This window comes from Lepisma saccharinum, chromosome 16 (genome assembly GCF_977018435.1).
Source record: "Lepisma saccharinum chromosome 16, izLepSacc3.1, whole genome shotgun sequence".
NCBI classification, from domain to species: Eukaryota; Metazoa; Arthropoda; class Insecta; order Zygentoma; family Lepismatidae; genus Lepisma; species Lepisma saccharinum.
The window spans coordinates 57086111-57102882 of record NC_139244.1 but is presented as its reverse complement, the minus strand read 5'-3'; the positions used below and the strand labels follow the sequence as shown (position 1 = coordinate 57102882).

The 16772-nt window shown below is 36.8% G+C and overlaps 1 protein-coding gene across 1 annotated transcript in view; it reads left to right on the top strand.

The window, feature by feature from the left end:
• The window catches only part of LOC146000493 (uncharacterized), a 288360-nt gene that overhangs the window by 266493 nt on the left and 5095 nt on the right, over positions 1-16772 (top strand). Inside the window, exons 35-39 of the mRNA XM_083138216.1 lie at positions 4574-4750; positions 10179-10421; positions 12148-12315; positions 14438-14551; positions 15073-15229. Of these exons, the coding sequence (XP_082994342.1) occupies positions 4574-4750; positions 10179-10421; positions 12148-12315; positions 14438-14551; positions 15073-15229 (859 nt within the window). The remainder of the gene's footprint in view (positions 1-4573; positions 4751-10178; positions 10422-12147; positions 12316-14437; positions 14552-15072; positions 15230-16772) is intronic.

The following is a 16772-nucleotide window of genomic DNA, read 5'->3' as shown; positions in this document are numbered from 1 at the left end:
AACATCGAGCAATTCCAAATTAACAATCTTATGGAGTCTAAACATGAAATTGAACAAAAGGTGGATATCCCGTCCATGTAACAAAGGCAAATCCGTAAAAAGGAATTTGAAGGTATTAAAACGTACAAAATCACGCACGGGAGTATGTTGCTGGGGTAACAATAAACTACTAACAAAATCCAAAGTTGAAGGTGAGGGTGGAGGTAAAGGGGACGGTGCATAGGGAGGCGGAATATCAAAGGTCATCTCGCTATCCCGGAAAAAAAACTAGTGAAATATGTAAACAGACAGAAGTAAAACCTTCAAAAATATCTGTAAAAAAAAGAAGAATATTGAAAAAAAATCGTAACGATGAAAGATCCAAAGAAAAAAAAGGGGGGGCAACTGGAGGGAGGGAAAAAAAAATTTACGTTACAATTGTAACGAAAGGTACAATGTTGGTTGCTTAGATCGAAGAAAAAAAAGCAGTGCTACTAATTTTGAACTGCACCCAGTTACAAATTGCACAAAAGATAGTGTAACAAAAACAATATATGTGTAGGAAAGAGGGAGACCTAAAAAGAAAAAATTAATTACCCAAAAAAGGGGGAGGGTCAAAAACAATCGGGAGGGAAAAAAAAATTGTCAGGTTATATAATAACAACAGTAATGATGCCGCAATGAATCAAAGAAACCATGCTCTGCTACCAAATTTGTAACGTAACAGTGTGGTCAAACGCGATCGCTCAATGTAGTTAATTGGAAACGGCTGGGCTGCGATCGCGAACAAGGTAAAAACAAAACTTTAATATCCACACTTCACGCTACAATTTTTTATCTTCTTGTGTCGTACTTCCTGCACCGTACTGCGAGAGTTTACGGGCAGCAGGCACAAGAAGCACGAGACAAAAGGAGACCCTGAAAATAAGAAACTAATGAATTACGCACGCTTACGTCGTAGTTTCGAAGGGTTCGTCAGTGGATAGCAATACTTGCCTTCTCCGCTGTATTCTAGGTTTAATACTTGCGTTGTCCCGATGTAATATCCTTTCTCCTTTTCCAACGTTGCTAAACGTATAATCTAACAGTTGTCTTTTAACGTTAACTTCAATTTCGGGCTTTCGACCAATCTTTTTACGTTAATTTAGTTGTTTAGAGCATGCAACCAATATAATTAAAAGATCTCCACGATTCAATTCAACAAATATATATATATTCAAAGTTCCAAAATAGTACACTTTACAAGTACACACAATCCCACAAAAGACTAGAGTTGGGAGTAATTTTAACAAACAATGTGATATTATCAACAACCCACGCATCCTGCGTGCTATTTCAATCTTCTCACATAAATTTTCATTTTTTAATGTTAACAAATCACGAGCATGCACATAAAATGCAGTTTAATCACAACCTTGTTCTTGGCTGGGCGAGACACTAGAATAGTTGGCGAGCACAAATTTGTATGTATAAATTACCTTAAAAAGTACAGTTTATAAAAGAAGCACCCCGCTATTATTATTTAGATCAAGGAATGCCTCTCTTTTATTCTTAATCAAATGCCTCTCTTTTATGCTTAATCAAATGCCTCTCTTTTATTCTTAATCAAATGCCTCTCTTTTATGCTTAATCAAATGCCTCTCTTTTATTCTTAATCAAATGCCTCTCTTTTATTCTTAATCAAATGCCTCTCTTTTATTCTTATTATTATTTGTCATCGCATCGGTAGTGCTACCAAAAGGCGGACAGGTAGGTTATTAAACTACTAGATAGTAAATTGGAACAAGACGGCAAAAATCGCGATTTTCTACTGGTTTGACTATCAAGTGCGCACGTGCGTGCATTTAACTTCACTGACACAACTTTTGGGTGATCAAAATGATATGCTTCACTATCAATCTTTATACGCTGCCTGTGCGTGAATAAACTTTATTAAATAGTTCAATTATGCGTCTAGTCACGTTTTGCGTAGGATTCTTTAGAGTATCAGATTATAAAACGCGGCAGCAACATATAGTACAAGTTCACGCGGGCATACGCACGCCTTCTTTCCTTGACTCCTTTGTTTTGTTTAACGCGCACTCACCAATATATGCATTGGTTTCAAACACTTATCAGAAAGTTCATCGAGAGCGACAAAAGGCAAAAGGGGGGGGGGGGACAACTGAAGGAGAACTACTGTTCGTTTTATAGAATTCGTTACTCAAGGTTCCATAAAAAGTCAAAAGCAAATTATCAATCGTTAGCAGCGAATGGCAAGATCGCAAGATGTAATCACCATTCCCATATCACGGTCAAAGAGATTGTTTTTGTACATACCTCCACTAACGTTCAATACACACCAAGACCCACGCCATCCTTCCACTATAATCGTTCAACAGGCTTCTATGTGTTAACGGTTGGAATGGCAGGCTTCACTTCAGAAAACTGTGGTGGAGTAGTATCTCTTGCCGACGAAGGATTAGACGTCGTGCCCAAGGACAGGCACCTGCCGTTCGGAGCGGAAGTAGGAAGTAGCTGCGAGAGGCAAATCGCACACGCCGACTAACTCGAGCAGCATATTTTACAAGCAGGCCAGTGCGGCCGAAATCGCCGCTAGAGGCAGCACCAGAAGTCATCGTGAGGTAAAGTGACCTCCGATGGCTAAAAAAAAAGAGAAAGTCGCTTTTTCTTCACTTTTTTTTTTGAATGTGTAATGTTTGTAAAGCAAAAATAATGCAAACGTTACAATCACAATGAAAAAGTGTTTTCATGCTTGTAACAACCAGATACTACAAGAGAAATAATTCTACGATGCAAGCAATGTGTACATACAAAAAAAATTACTAATGTTGCATGTAGTAAAATATATGTATGTACTATTGTAAAGAGAGAACCATGGTGGTCTAGTCAGTAGAGTGTCTGACTGACTGATCTAAGGTCAAAATTTTTCCGGCCTTGTCCCTGCATCAAGCAGCTGTGGGGCTCACCCAGCTTCAAATTAATGTGTACCTGGGGGTAAAGGCAACTGGAGCATGATGCTGATCACATCACCTCCAAAATGTCCTAGATTGAGAATGTATGGGCCCCTACCCCCACATCCACTAAATGTGCCTTCATGTGACGGTACTATATGCACAGGGAATTTTACCTTGACCTTATTATTGTAGAGAGATCACCTCAAAGAAGAAACACAGACAGTATAAAACCAGATACAAGATTGATATTGAATTGAAATTTACCATGACTTCTGCTTCTTAGGTAACTTACCAAACTTAATTGCACTTCTGTAAAATATCAAATTTCACTTGGAACAAATAATTCCTCGGAGTACAAACCCTCTAACGCACACGAGTTATTGAGAAAACCGTGCAGAATTGGTGATACATAGTGGTATTATTAAAAACAGTGCCCCTTCAGTGGTTGTACATTTATATTTCATTGTTCCAATTCGCAACACAATGTGCAAACATTTGAATTGGTTAATGAAGACATTTTCCCAGGATATCAATCAGGTGATTCCAATCCCTGAAGATTAGATTTAGAAAGCTCGGAAGACTTTTCCTGGGATATCAATCAGGTGATTTCAATCCCTGAAGATTAGCTCTTGAAAGCTTGGAAGCCTATCTGGAAATCACCTGGTTGATATACCAGGAAAACCTCTTCATCAGTTGCCACCAGGAAAGCTTCAAGAATCATTTGAATTGGTTGCAATCTTAAACATGATAAATTATATTTATTTGAACAAAACATACCATATTTACTTTTGTATAATGCACACTTTTTCCAAAATGTTTGCCCCCAAAAACTGTGGTGCATATTATGCACGGAATAATTCAGACAGCCAACATGAAACCATGCAGGGTCATTCCATGATTTTGGGACACTTGCATGAATTTTTCATGTTTACGGAACCCTATCATGTTATATATTGTTGTAAAGCTTGAATCCTGCAGTTTCTGAATATGGAAACAGTATTTCATACAAGATAACGACACTAATGTGAAATGCTGTTGAAATAAGTTCATCAAAAAATGAAGAAATGTTCTGATTTTTATGGTACTTTGGATGAAAGAAAACATAAGGAAAAAGATAATAAAAATTAAAATGTATTACTGGCCAAATAATATGACATACATGGAGTGTGTAAATTTCTTAATGGAAGAAATATTGTGCTGCTAACTGCTCTTTGGAAGGTCCTGAATGTGGCTCGTATAAATGTTACATTAGTCACGGGAAAAAAAAGTATATATTTTGAAAAAAAAAAAAGGAATGAGCAATTGAATAGGTATGACATCATTCACTCTTGATCAGCATAGCAACAGATTTACAACCTACAACTAAAGCCATTTGCAACTGGATTGTACGGCGCATTATATACGGGATATATTTTTTTGTCACTTTTACCCATCCAAAACCAGAGTGCGCATTATACATGCACGTGCACTATACATGTGTAAATACGTATTTACTTGGAATATTATGTCAGTATAGTATTATTTGACTATGCACACACTGTTCTACTCTACAGGTAAGGAAAATTCTGGTATGAAATCATATGAATTGCATTTGATTATGTTCAAGTGCTTGTATGAAATGAATCTTTTGATTTCAGGCTGGCCATCTGGTCACAGTTTTCGAGAGAAATGATCGTGTTGGAGGACTCCTTCAGTATGGAATTCCCACAATGAAATTGTCGAAGGAAGTTGTACAGAGAAGAGTAAATCTCCTTGTGAAAGAGGGCATCGAGTTTAAAACAAACATCAATGTTGGCAAGGACATATCAGCAAAGGTATTTTCAATTTCCTTTTTATTTACAAATTTTAAAAAATACCATTAACTGCTAATACAGGATGACCACTCTAGTATCATGATAAAATTTAAGTATAATTTTCAGTTTTCAAGGCGAACTTTTGAAAACTTCAAGGGCACAAGCACCTTATGTATTACTGCCTCTCACCACCCACTCACCCCCCCCCTTCCTCTCGCCACACACAAAGATATATTAACAACATAAAGGGTCTGTGTGATTCGAATGTTTCCAAAAATTCTGATTAAATTAAGCAGTATATGTATTTAAAATATTTAATTTAAGGTGTGGAGTTTACATTTGCCATTTCGCATACTCAGACTTGAAATACATCTACAAACACAAGTCACAAATGTTGGAGGATATACTAATCAATGAAAAATTGTTAATTATATAAAAATTCAAACTCCAATTCAACTAATCAACTTCAAGATAACTTACATTGCAATAATCTTCCATCTGTCAGATAGATAGTTTACTAACAAAGTAAAAGGATTGAGAGAATTTTGTTCCATGCAGCTTTCTTTTCCTTTCTCGATAAAAATAGAAGTTAAACTGTGAGAAACTTTCCTCACGGCATTTATAAATATGTATAAATTCAATGGGATTTGGATTAATAAAGTTGCAATTTTTCATGTCTGTGGAGAAAAATTCACACAGAATACATGCATAATTCCCGAAGCCAATAATTCATGCAGAATTCCCAGTGATTATCCACTCTGTAGTATTTCTGAAGGGGAGGAAGGAGAGAAAAAAAGACATGAATTTGGGCACATAAAATTTAGTTAATTTACCTTGGCTGAGGATATATAATCAATTGTTTGTAGGTAATAGGCAGTGGCGTTGCATGAGCATTTTGGCTGGGAACGCCAAGTCCAAAGGAGGGCTACGCCTTTATTATTTTGCCAAATACTTTACTCATGGGATTAGTCGATATAAGTATTGTTTATTTGAAATTACAATTTCATCGTGCTTTGTTGCCTGAAGTCATCCGGCTTCTGATAAAAGATTATCAATGCATAAAAGCTAGCAAATGAGATGCCTCACTATGCAACAAAGATTTGGAACACTGGTGTTTTATAGCATTTTTTAATTATCAACTGCAAAAGGAGGCCAGGGGGCACTTGCCCCCCCCCCCCCCATGAGATATCTGGAGAGAATGAATTTAATTCAAATTTTGAAATTATAGCTTGAAAACATAGGTGAGGGGTGCCGTGAAAGACAGATTCTCTTAACTGGGGGAAAGCATAACTCTATGTTTCCTCCACTTATAACACTGCCCCCCCCCATACACACACATAAAATCCTGCGGGTGGCCTTGAACCCCGATAAGAATGTTTATCTTTTATGTAGTAGAAAATACCCTTTATTTACTGAAATAGATCCCTTCAACAGTAAAAACCACTAACAGCAAACCACCAAGGGAAAAAGAGTAATTAAGTAATACTATGAATGTTGAATCCCCACCCAGTCTTCTCATAAGACATCAGAAGATTCTCCACAAGTTGTTCCTAGTTCTTTGTTCTCCTGTTCCCCAGAAAACTTGCCACACTTGTCGAATTGCATTCCACGCAGTTCACTCACCATCACTGAAGAATTTTCTTCATGTTTTCATAAGTTTCCTTAATGTCAACTACACGGACAACAGGAATTGAAGTTAGAACCTCACCGTTGTGCAGCAAAACTGCTTTAAGATAGAACTTGGAGGAATCAATAAAAAGTCTCCAGTCCGCAGTCTTATGTGATATATTCATCGATGCAAAGAAGCCTTTGTCATGGCACACAGTCAGGTCCCCTTTTGTTTCAAAAAATGGAAGAAATTTTTGACTGTAGGAGTAGTACCTTCACATCACATCCGCCAGGTGATTCCATTGTTGCAGCTTTATTTTTGAGAAGTTCTAAGTCACTCATTCGAGCTGTGTTATCTTGTGGTTTACAGGATTCTTGTTGGGAAATCTGTTGGTAAGAGAACTGTAGGAAGGCCAAGACGAAGATGAAGGATAACGTTGAGATGAACCTAAAGGAAATTGCTAAGGATGGAAAATAATGGATTGATCTTGCCCAGGGAAGGCTTGTGTTGCTGCAGCCATAAACCTTCAGGTTTAAGAATGCTAGAGAGTCAGTTAGTTAGTTATCTTGTGGGGTTCACTAACAGCCGAAGGTGGTGAAATACTTCACTGAATACATGACATTTCAGTATGGAGTGCTGTTGTTGGGATACTACATTGCCAAACAGCCACCAGTGTTGCCATGATGCTATAATACTGCATGTATAAAATCTAACAATACTCTGGAAACACTGTACAACTGAATGCAAACTGGCCAATGTTGAGGGGATGTGAAGCAGCAAATGATGGGGTGATATACCGGAATGCGACGTGTCAAACCATCAGCAGTGTTGCCATATATACACTTGAATTGAGCTGGGTCCCATGAATGTGCCCCCTCTCCCCCACTCCCTTCTGTTATGCCAAAACGAGAGCCAATCGAACATTTTAAATATCATTTCTGTGTTCAGCATCCTCACATTAGTAAAGATTGGGTACTTTCATTTCTGTAACAAAATGTGTGTAGAATAGTGTAATTAAACGGAAAACCTTGGCACATCAAAGGTTATATTTCACCGAAAGCACTTAGCTTCTTCAGGTGTATAAAAACAGGAGTACTTACACGTAGAGGCTGTGGAGTTGCGAAGGTAGAAACTGGTATCTGTAGGAAGTTGAACTACATCCCAGATAGCATGTAAGTTAACTGCAAGTTAAATCGACATTTGATTTAACTTGCATTTAACTTACGTGCTATCTGGGATGTACACTGGCGAACTTTAAAAAAGGTCTCCCTCCTCTTAGTTAGATTGGAAGGTAGTTGGAAACACTTCATTACTCCTGTATTGGATAAGAAAGTGGGGGAAGGCAGTTGCAGACAAGGCCATCACTACTCTATGCGCACGTAAACTTGTTTCCGGAAAGCTTTCTGTTGGAGTCTTGTCAGGCATGATCTGGGCAGTTTGTGGGAGATTCTTGTGTTCCTATCCCCCCCTCTCTCTCTGAGTGTGTGTGTGTGTTTGTGACTGTCCCATTGTGCCTGTCCCTTCATCAATTTCATCGCTCATCCTCATCGTCGCATTTAGCCAAAAGTGGCAGAAAAGCGAAGTAAAATAAACCAAATCGAACATAAATAAGAAGCTAAATGGAAAAATATTCCATTACCAAAAAATAAAATATATAAATATACAGTAATTACTTTGTTGACACTCCAGTTTTTTTGGCAGTGTGTAGCTGTCTTAGGGTCATATTTTCGAATTGGCTGACCTCAAAATATACGAAGAGTGAACGATTAATGGAAATGGGGATGCACATTTCTATTACTTTAGTAAGCGTTCAGTCGTAAATCCTGTGGACACAGTGTGATTTTCATGCAAGGAAGGGTTCCTGGGACATCAACTAGGTCGACGTTTACTTATAACATTACGAGGGTATGGATTTCTCTCAACAAGTGCAACAAATGTTATGGTCATGGAAATTATTTATACAATTTCTTTGAGTAACATCGTTTTCTACCTCTTGAAATTAATGCTGACTGGAGATGAAAAGACACACGTGGCAGATTGTAACATGCTTTGAAGACAGAGGTCTTAAGTTCGAACCATGATTAAGGCATGTTTGCCCCATCACATCCATGTTATCAATTGGTCAATCATTCTCATCGCCACGGATTAGCCAAGAGGCAAAAACGCAACGTAATATATCCTAAATAGAAAATAATTCAGAAAAGGGGCAAGGAAATGTACATATCGTGCCGAGTCGAGGTTGTGTGTTGCAAGACGGAAATGTGTAACTATTATCGCAAGAGCACGTTCAATTATATTAGGGCAGAACCATATATCACACAATACAGGTGAAATTGTTGTTAGGTTGACATGAATTGTTAATCTGCCTAAACTCTTAAAATACTCTAATATCAGTTTTTTTGTACCACTTATTATTTCAATTTTGAGGGTCTTCATGACCGAGTGCTTTGCATACTGCTCTATGAAACTGGAGACCCTATGTTTGATTGATTTATTGATTTGCTTTATTTTACTTCGCTTCTTGTGCCACTTTTGGCTAAGTTGCAAATATGGGGGAGGCCTCCCCGATGGCGCAGTGGTAGCATCGTCGCCTTGTGAACAAGGGTTCCCGGGTTCGATACCTGGTGGAGGCACATAGTGGTTCCGATCCCACTTTAAACTGTAGATCCAGTCCTGATTAGCCTTACTGTACATAAAGTGGACTTCAAACACAAACTCAATCAATCAACTCAATCAAATATGGGGATGAGTGACGATATGATGAAATTGATGAATGGACACTCACAAATCCATGCCCAGGCCAGGATTCGAATGCTGGATGCCTGGCGTCGTAGCGTGATGTGAAAACCACTCTGCCACTGGGGCTGGAATCTATTTTCGAAGCGTGTGTAATTTTTAAGAGCTTATTGTGTTCGTTCATTTTTTTCTGGTCACTCCAACATTCGTCCTTATCGTTGAAAGTAAACAAGAGGGATATAATGTGGTCGTAAAAATAGCAAAGTTACCACATATGCCTGTCACGTGCCGAAAGAAATGACCTTCTTTGCTCGTTTTCTTTTTATATTTGTTTTAGAGCTAATGACAAAAGAGAGAAAAGAAACTAAAAATGAACAACCTATTTTCATTCATGAAGTAAATAAATCGCCAGCTCAGAACCTGATTTCTTGAGAGCTCAAAATGGACAATAAATATTTCTTCCGAGGCTGAATGACCACTGAAAGAAACGCTGTGCTAATTCCTTGATGACTCATGGTTAACATTGCTCTTCTGACAGCTGTGTAACTTCCTTATCTTGCATAGAGTTTCGGCATTGATGCTGGAGTGTTTTTGTTTGTTGCTTCCAATCTAACTATGAGGAGTGAGACCTTTTTTTAAAGTTCGCCAGTGTACCACAACTACATGTAGCACACACAAACTTTTAACTTCCTATAAATACCAGTTCCTAACTTTTTAACTCTGCTGCCTCCACATGTAAGTGTTCCTGCTTTTATATCCTTGAAGAAGTCAAGTGACCTTTTTATTTACATGTACATTTTTACATATACACAGTTTTAAGTGTGTTATCGATGTTTGATCTGAAAACACAATAATATATTTTTACTCACACATGGCATTATAGTATATTTTATAAAGGTGTTAGAGTATTCGAATGCTGTAATAAATACTAGATTTGATATAGAAATACACTTGAAAATTCATAATTGAAAATTCTGAGTGCACTAAAAGTGTCTGTACTTGCAGCAAATTGTATCATTTGTTTTTCTTTCTCTTTACTAGAAGGTGAAAAGTATTCTCTATGACTATTAACCAAGCATGTAATTGGTTTCTTGTTTATAACAGGAACTGTGTGAAGAGTTCGATGCATTGCTGTTGTGTATGGGAGCCACGTGGCCGAGGGACCTTCCAATACCAGGCCGGCAGCTGGAGGGAATCCATTTTGCAATGTCATTTTTAGAGACCTGGCAGAAGAAGCAGATGGGCAACCAAGTCAATCTACAAGGGCTGCTGGCTAAGGATAAGGACGTCATAGTGATTGGTGGTGGTGACACAGGCTGTGATTGTATTGCAACTTCATTACGGCAGGTAAGTTTGGTAACATACATTCATGGACTTCATATTGCATATTTATTTTATTATTTTGTTAAATATTTCCACTGCAAGATTAACCATAAGAATGAGTACACAGTGAACAAATGAAGAAATTCAAACTTTCGTATAGAAGATATTTAAGATATTTAAGCACTGAAATTAATTTGTAAAAAAATATAATCTGAATTTAATTGTACTCTGGCCAACAAGCTATCAAGGCAACCCAGGCTCATTACAATATTCACCATAATCTCCATAAATTTTTGTATTATACTAGATGTGAAGGGTTGAACTCTTGATTTTTGTAGCATGCTAAACTTTGCAGTTGCTGAGCTCATATTGCTTGTAGGCATTACATTACCTGTGTGAAAGTATACAACAGAAAATGACAGCAATACTTTTAAATTGTTTCAGTGTAAATGAGTAATGATTTTTGTAAACAAAATTAAACTCGTTATTTGACTTACCTTGAACAAAATAAAATAAAAGAAACAGCACAAACTGGGATTATCCATCCTCCCAACACAACCACATTTTTCCAAGCATTTGGAAATATGTTTTCACAAATGTACAATACATGGTCTTTTCAAAGCCGGGAAACATCTGTAACTCCTTTATTCTGTAATTGTTGACATTTGTACTTACCTATTCTGCATTGCGAAAGATTGTTTAACAAGGAATTTAGCATCTTTTTTTTTACGAAAATAATTTCCATTTTTAGATCGAGTAATTAATCTTCCTTGTTTTTCCCCTTCCGTAGGTATTTTTCGGTGAAAATGAGTGCTAATGGAACCTAACATAACAGGCCTAACCTAACCTCGTAGGCATACCTCGTCCCCGTGATGGTTCGTGGGGCTACTCGTGGATGGTTTTTGGGGGCTGTCTTCAATGGTTTGTGGGGCTACTCATGGATGGTTGACGTTAGCCCCAAGAACTATCCATGGGTAGTTGATGTTAGACCCAAAAACCATCCACGGGTAGCCCCACAAACCATTGACGTTAGGCCCAATAACCATCCTTGGGTAGCCCCAAAAACCATTGACATTAGCCCCAAAAATTCACAATAGCCCCACAAACCAAGGGGACGAGGTATGCCTACGAGGTTAGGTTAGGCCTGTTAGGTTAGGTTCCATTAGCACTCTGACGTTAGCCCCAAAAAACTATCCATGGATAGCCCCAAAAATCATTGACGTTAGCCCCAAAAACCATTGACATTAGCCCCACAAACCATCAAGGGGACGAGGTATGCCTACGAGGTTAGGTTAGGCCTGTTAGGTTAGGTTCCATTAGCACTCACATACAAACATGAATTAACAGTGAAATAACTTGACCAATGAGAGAGAACACTTGTACAACCTATCACAAGTCTACAGAAACTCAATTACGTAAGTAGTTTCTCCTGTAAATTTGAAGAAATCAGTTTCCCGGTTTTAAAAATTTTACTGTCATTATGATGCTAAATATACCTCTATTGTTTAACACTACACCAGCGCTACAATGACCTTGTTTACAAAAGTCTTGCACATTGAAACAAAACTTGATTTTCTCATTGTTATACAACAAACTTCATTGTTGTGTTTCATATATTTTTTAAACATTAAATGTGATAAGTTGTTTACTCTATTATGATACACGCAGTATTTAAGATGTGTAATTTTAGCCACATATAATTGCATTTGCATGATATAAAACATCTTTCATTTGTGTTCCTATTTTGTAGGGTGCTAAGTCAATTACCACATTTGAAATTTTACCAGAGCCACCAGCAAAACGAAGCAGGGATAATCCTTGGCCTCAGTTTCCTCGAGTATTTAAGGTTGACTATGGGCACGATGAGGTGAAACTGAAATTTGGACGTGATCCTAGACAATTTAATACTTTAAGCAAGGTAATTATTCCATATACAAGGTGCATAGAAATAGTCCTCTTTGCTGACTTTGAAAATCACAACACAATGTCATTGTGCTACATTTAAATGCTGTACAGTGTAACCTTGATTTTATGTTCTCCAGGGGACCAAGCTGAAAAATACTTAAAATGTTGAAAAATGTAAGATCGAGGAAAATTTTTGTATCAATTTGCTATGTTGGGACCAACAAGATTGAATATATAATGAAGAAAAATGTAAAATCCTGGAACATAAAATTGGATTCCACTGTATTTACTTTAGAATGATACCTTTGGAGCATTTGCTGAATCAATCTTGCTTCAAAGTCACAGTAATTCTTGGAAATATGCAGAAGAATATATGTTAATAATATAAAACTATGGAAATTCGTATTTTTCAATGTTTAAATTTTTTAAGATGCAAATGCAATATATATCCATCATTGACAAGAATATCCACTTTTTTACGTTAAGTAATTTCTATTAAGCAATTATCTGTAAGAGAGAATTCATGCCCAAGCAACAGGCGACACATATAGCTTGAGGATTTCGGAGTCAAATGCAGGTTTGTGTTGCCTATCATGCCACTATGGTGTAAAACGTTGCTGCTGATTGGCTTTTTCCCCAAAAGATATGAGTCGCTTGTCACTTCAGTGTGAATTCTTCCATAGAAGCAGCTTTCCCTACAGGTATTTTATTAACAATTAATTAGTGTGTCAAGAAATTTTGTAAAGATGGGGAGAAAACTAGTTGTTGTTTACATTTCAGAGCACCTTTTCATATTTATCCTTCCTCCTATGAAAAACTTAAGAAGTCTTCTCTCTGATATCATGAACACCACTTAACTTGTCCCTCTACCTTCTAATGATTCAATTATTCTAGTAACATTATTGGATGATTACATTGTGCATAAAGTTATCAGTAATTTCACCAACATAACCATTATAACTGCAACAGATTGCCTTAGAAGTTCACTTTACAAAGCCAGGGAATGCAATTATAGCTGTGTATTCTCAAAGCAATAAGGAAATGGAACATATTTGCAGTTAGACATAAAGTTTAATTGAAGCACTTGATTGGTAAAATTATCATCAATTTTACTAATAAATTGATATATCATTATGAACTGCAAAAGTCTACACTAGAAAATAGAAAGAATAAGACAGATTCAGCAGATTTACATTTTTTGTAATTTAAATTTTGACTTACCAACATTTGCTGCCAGTATGTCAACATAATTTTCATTTTCTCTGTATGTACTCCGAAACATTATTAAATGCATTTCTGTATCACAGGTGTTTATCAGTTTGAGCGTTTTTCCTAATTTACCACAAAATTGGTCTGAAAATATTTATATAATATCCCCAGTATTAATGTTAATTGTTGTGCAAGTTGTTTTCAAAAAAGTACAATTTTGAAAAAAATGTAATTGTACTCTTAATATTTTTTCTGGACTAATTTCCCATCTACTGATACTGTATGCTAATGATGTGTTAAATTATTTATCTTGTAGGCTACGGTTATTACAAGCATAAAAACAAAGTTTTTCGTTCTGACGTTTCAGGAGAACACATGCTCCCTTCATCAGACATTTATTTTTAGTTTGACTAAAGATACAGTTATAACAAAGGACTCTGAAGAAACTCTGTGAAAGCAATGATGATTTTGAATTGCCTGATGATATTTGGGATTCATAATTTTTAAATAAAAAATAACGTGATCAAAATTTTTAGCTGAAATAAAAATAAAACAGACTGCTTGTTTTCACAGTCAAGTTGCTGTATTACAACAATGTAACATTGACAACATCCATTATATAACTGTTTCTTTTTTGTTTTTAAAAAAAATTAACTGTTGTTATAACTGTATCTTTAGTCAAACTAAAGATAAATGTCTGATGAAGGGAGCGTGTGTTCTCCTGAAACGTCACAACGAAAAACTGTGTTTTAATGCTTGTAATAAACGTAGCCTACAAGATAAATAATTCTACAATGCAAGCAATGCGTACATACAAGAAGAACTATAATGATGATGTGTAGTTCATAAGAGACAGTCAGTTCTAAATCTTGACTCAATTGATTTTTATAGATTGTAAAGTGAAAAAAATGCTCTTTTTTTTTTAGGAATTCTTGGATGATGGTAAGGGACATGTTTGTGGCATCAAAACGGTGCTTGTTAGTTGGACCAAGGACGAAACTGGTCGATGGAAAATGGAAGAAGTTCCAGATTCAGAAAAGGTAAAAGGAATGTTACTTCTATTGTAGTAAATGTTTGTATGCATAAATGTACCAATTCAGTTACCAGTTATGAAAACTGTGATAAAATGATATTTGCAATTGGTAGGACCGAACTTAGAGCTTAACTATGGAGAGGCTAGAGCCAAAAAGTTTCCAAGCCCATAAAAATATCATCCAGAACTATTTTGATAAATAACTGTTACATGTGAAAAGTCATAAATTACTCGTTAACTTTGATCCTCAGGTTCCAGAAGGTTAACAAAAGTATAATTAACTTGCAAATTTCCATAAATTTTAAAAAAAGGGGAGGGGGCAGGTCCCTCTCCTTGTTCCCACCAAGTTATGCCTTTACAGAACAAGACTCATTTACAGATCTTTTGGTGGAAAAGTTGCAAGTCGAGCAATCAGAATACTCTTATCAAATTTTATCTGATCTCTAACGAAATCATTCTTGTTTCCCACTTGCACTAGAATATACTATGGGCACATATATACATGTATATATTTCTCTCCTTCCAAAGGTGTACAAGTGTGACTTGGTATTGCTTGCCATGGGCTTTCTTGGGCCAGAGCGTTACATTGCAAATGAACTGGGCATGGATCTGGATCCTCGTAGCAACATAAGCACACCGTCAGGTCGCTACAAGACTTCCATTCCACGAGTATATGCTGCTGGAGGTGAGTCACTTTCAATATTATTTTTGAATCAAATAAACAAATATATGAATGATAAAACATTGTATGAAACTTGGCATGTTATTACTTACCCATACAGCACACACATATCCAGGAGACGTCGAATGGACGTCTTCTGGATATTTCTGCCAAAATTCTGGATATCCTTAGGATGTCCCAGAATGTCCAGTAGACATCCATAGGACATCCCCTGGATATCCATATGTCCGTCCAGGTGATGTCCATAGGATATCCAGGAAGGATGTGTTTTGGACATTTTGTGGATCATTTTTGGATATGTTTTGGACATTATATGGATCATTTTGGACATGTTTTGGGCATTATATGGATCATTTTGGACATGTTTTGGACATTATATGGATCATTTTGGACATGTTTAGGGCATCCTGTGGATCATTTTGGACATGTTTTGGGCATCCTGTGGATCATTTTTGGATGTGTTTTGGACATTATATGGATCATTTTTGACATTCTATGGATTACTTTTGGACATGTTTCGAACATGCGTTCACGTAATAGGGACATTATCTGGATGTTTTTATTTCATTGTGGATAAGGATATATTCTGGACTAAAATCGTACCTAATCTGGACATTATGCTGATATTTTTCGCACATAGTTTGGATACAAAAATAACATTTGTGGACTAGATTTACACATATCGAAGACCTTGATTACACATATGCTTATAACAAGCACTCCATATCCAGGACTGGAGATTCTCTGGATATCTAGGATGGGATATCCCATAGATATCCAGAGTTTGATATCCACGGGGTATCCACAATATCCATGGATGTAATCTGGACATTGTGGATATCCTATGGATGTCCCTTGGAGATGTGTGCTTTATGGGTAGTGACTATTTGGTATTGAAGTAAATATATAAGGGACATGAGAACAGATTATCTCTCTCTCTCTTGAGAGAGAGAGAGAGAGAGAGAGAGAGAGAGAGAGAGAGAGAGAATATGAGAATGAATATATGTGGGCATGTGCGTGTGTATGTGTAGGGCCATGCATATTTCGTTGCATATACAACACATGTCCAGTGGTCAGAAGTAGCGAGCTACTTGTAGCGTCGCTACTGTAGCTAGCTACAAAATTTGTAGCTGTAGCGATGCTACATTTTGAAAATTGTAGTTGTAGCGGTAGCGAAGCTACAAAATTTCTGTAGTTGTAGCGAACATTTCGCTACAGCTACATTTTTCTCAGCATTTTGCGGTGAATTTAATGTGGCAACAGCGTCAGAAAAAATCGACAAATACCCTAATTTTGCAGGAGGTTCATTAAGACAGTCTATTACATGAAGACACACATTATGTAGATTGTAGATTATAGATATCTGCGTAATTTATTTAATTAGTATCAATAATTCAGATATCCACATAACTAACTGACATATATGAATATATTCCAGCTAACAGCTTCGTTTTTTTAGCTGCATCGCTATTTTGGAGAAAAACATGCCTCGTTTGCTGCACTGCTGGAAAAAGTGCCTCGTTTGCTTCACCCCTGGAACAAATCC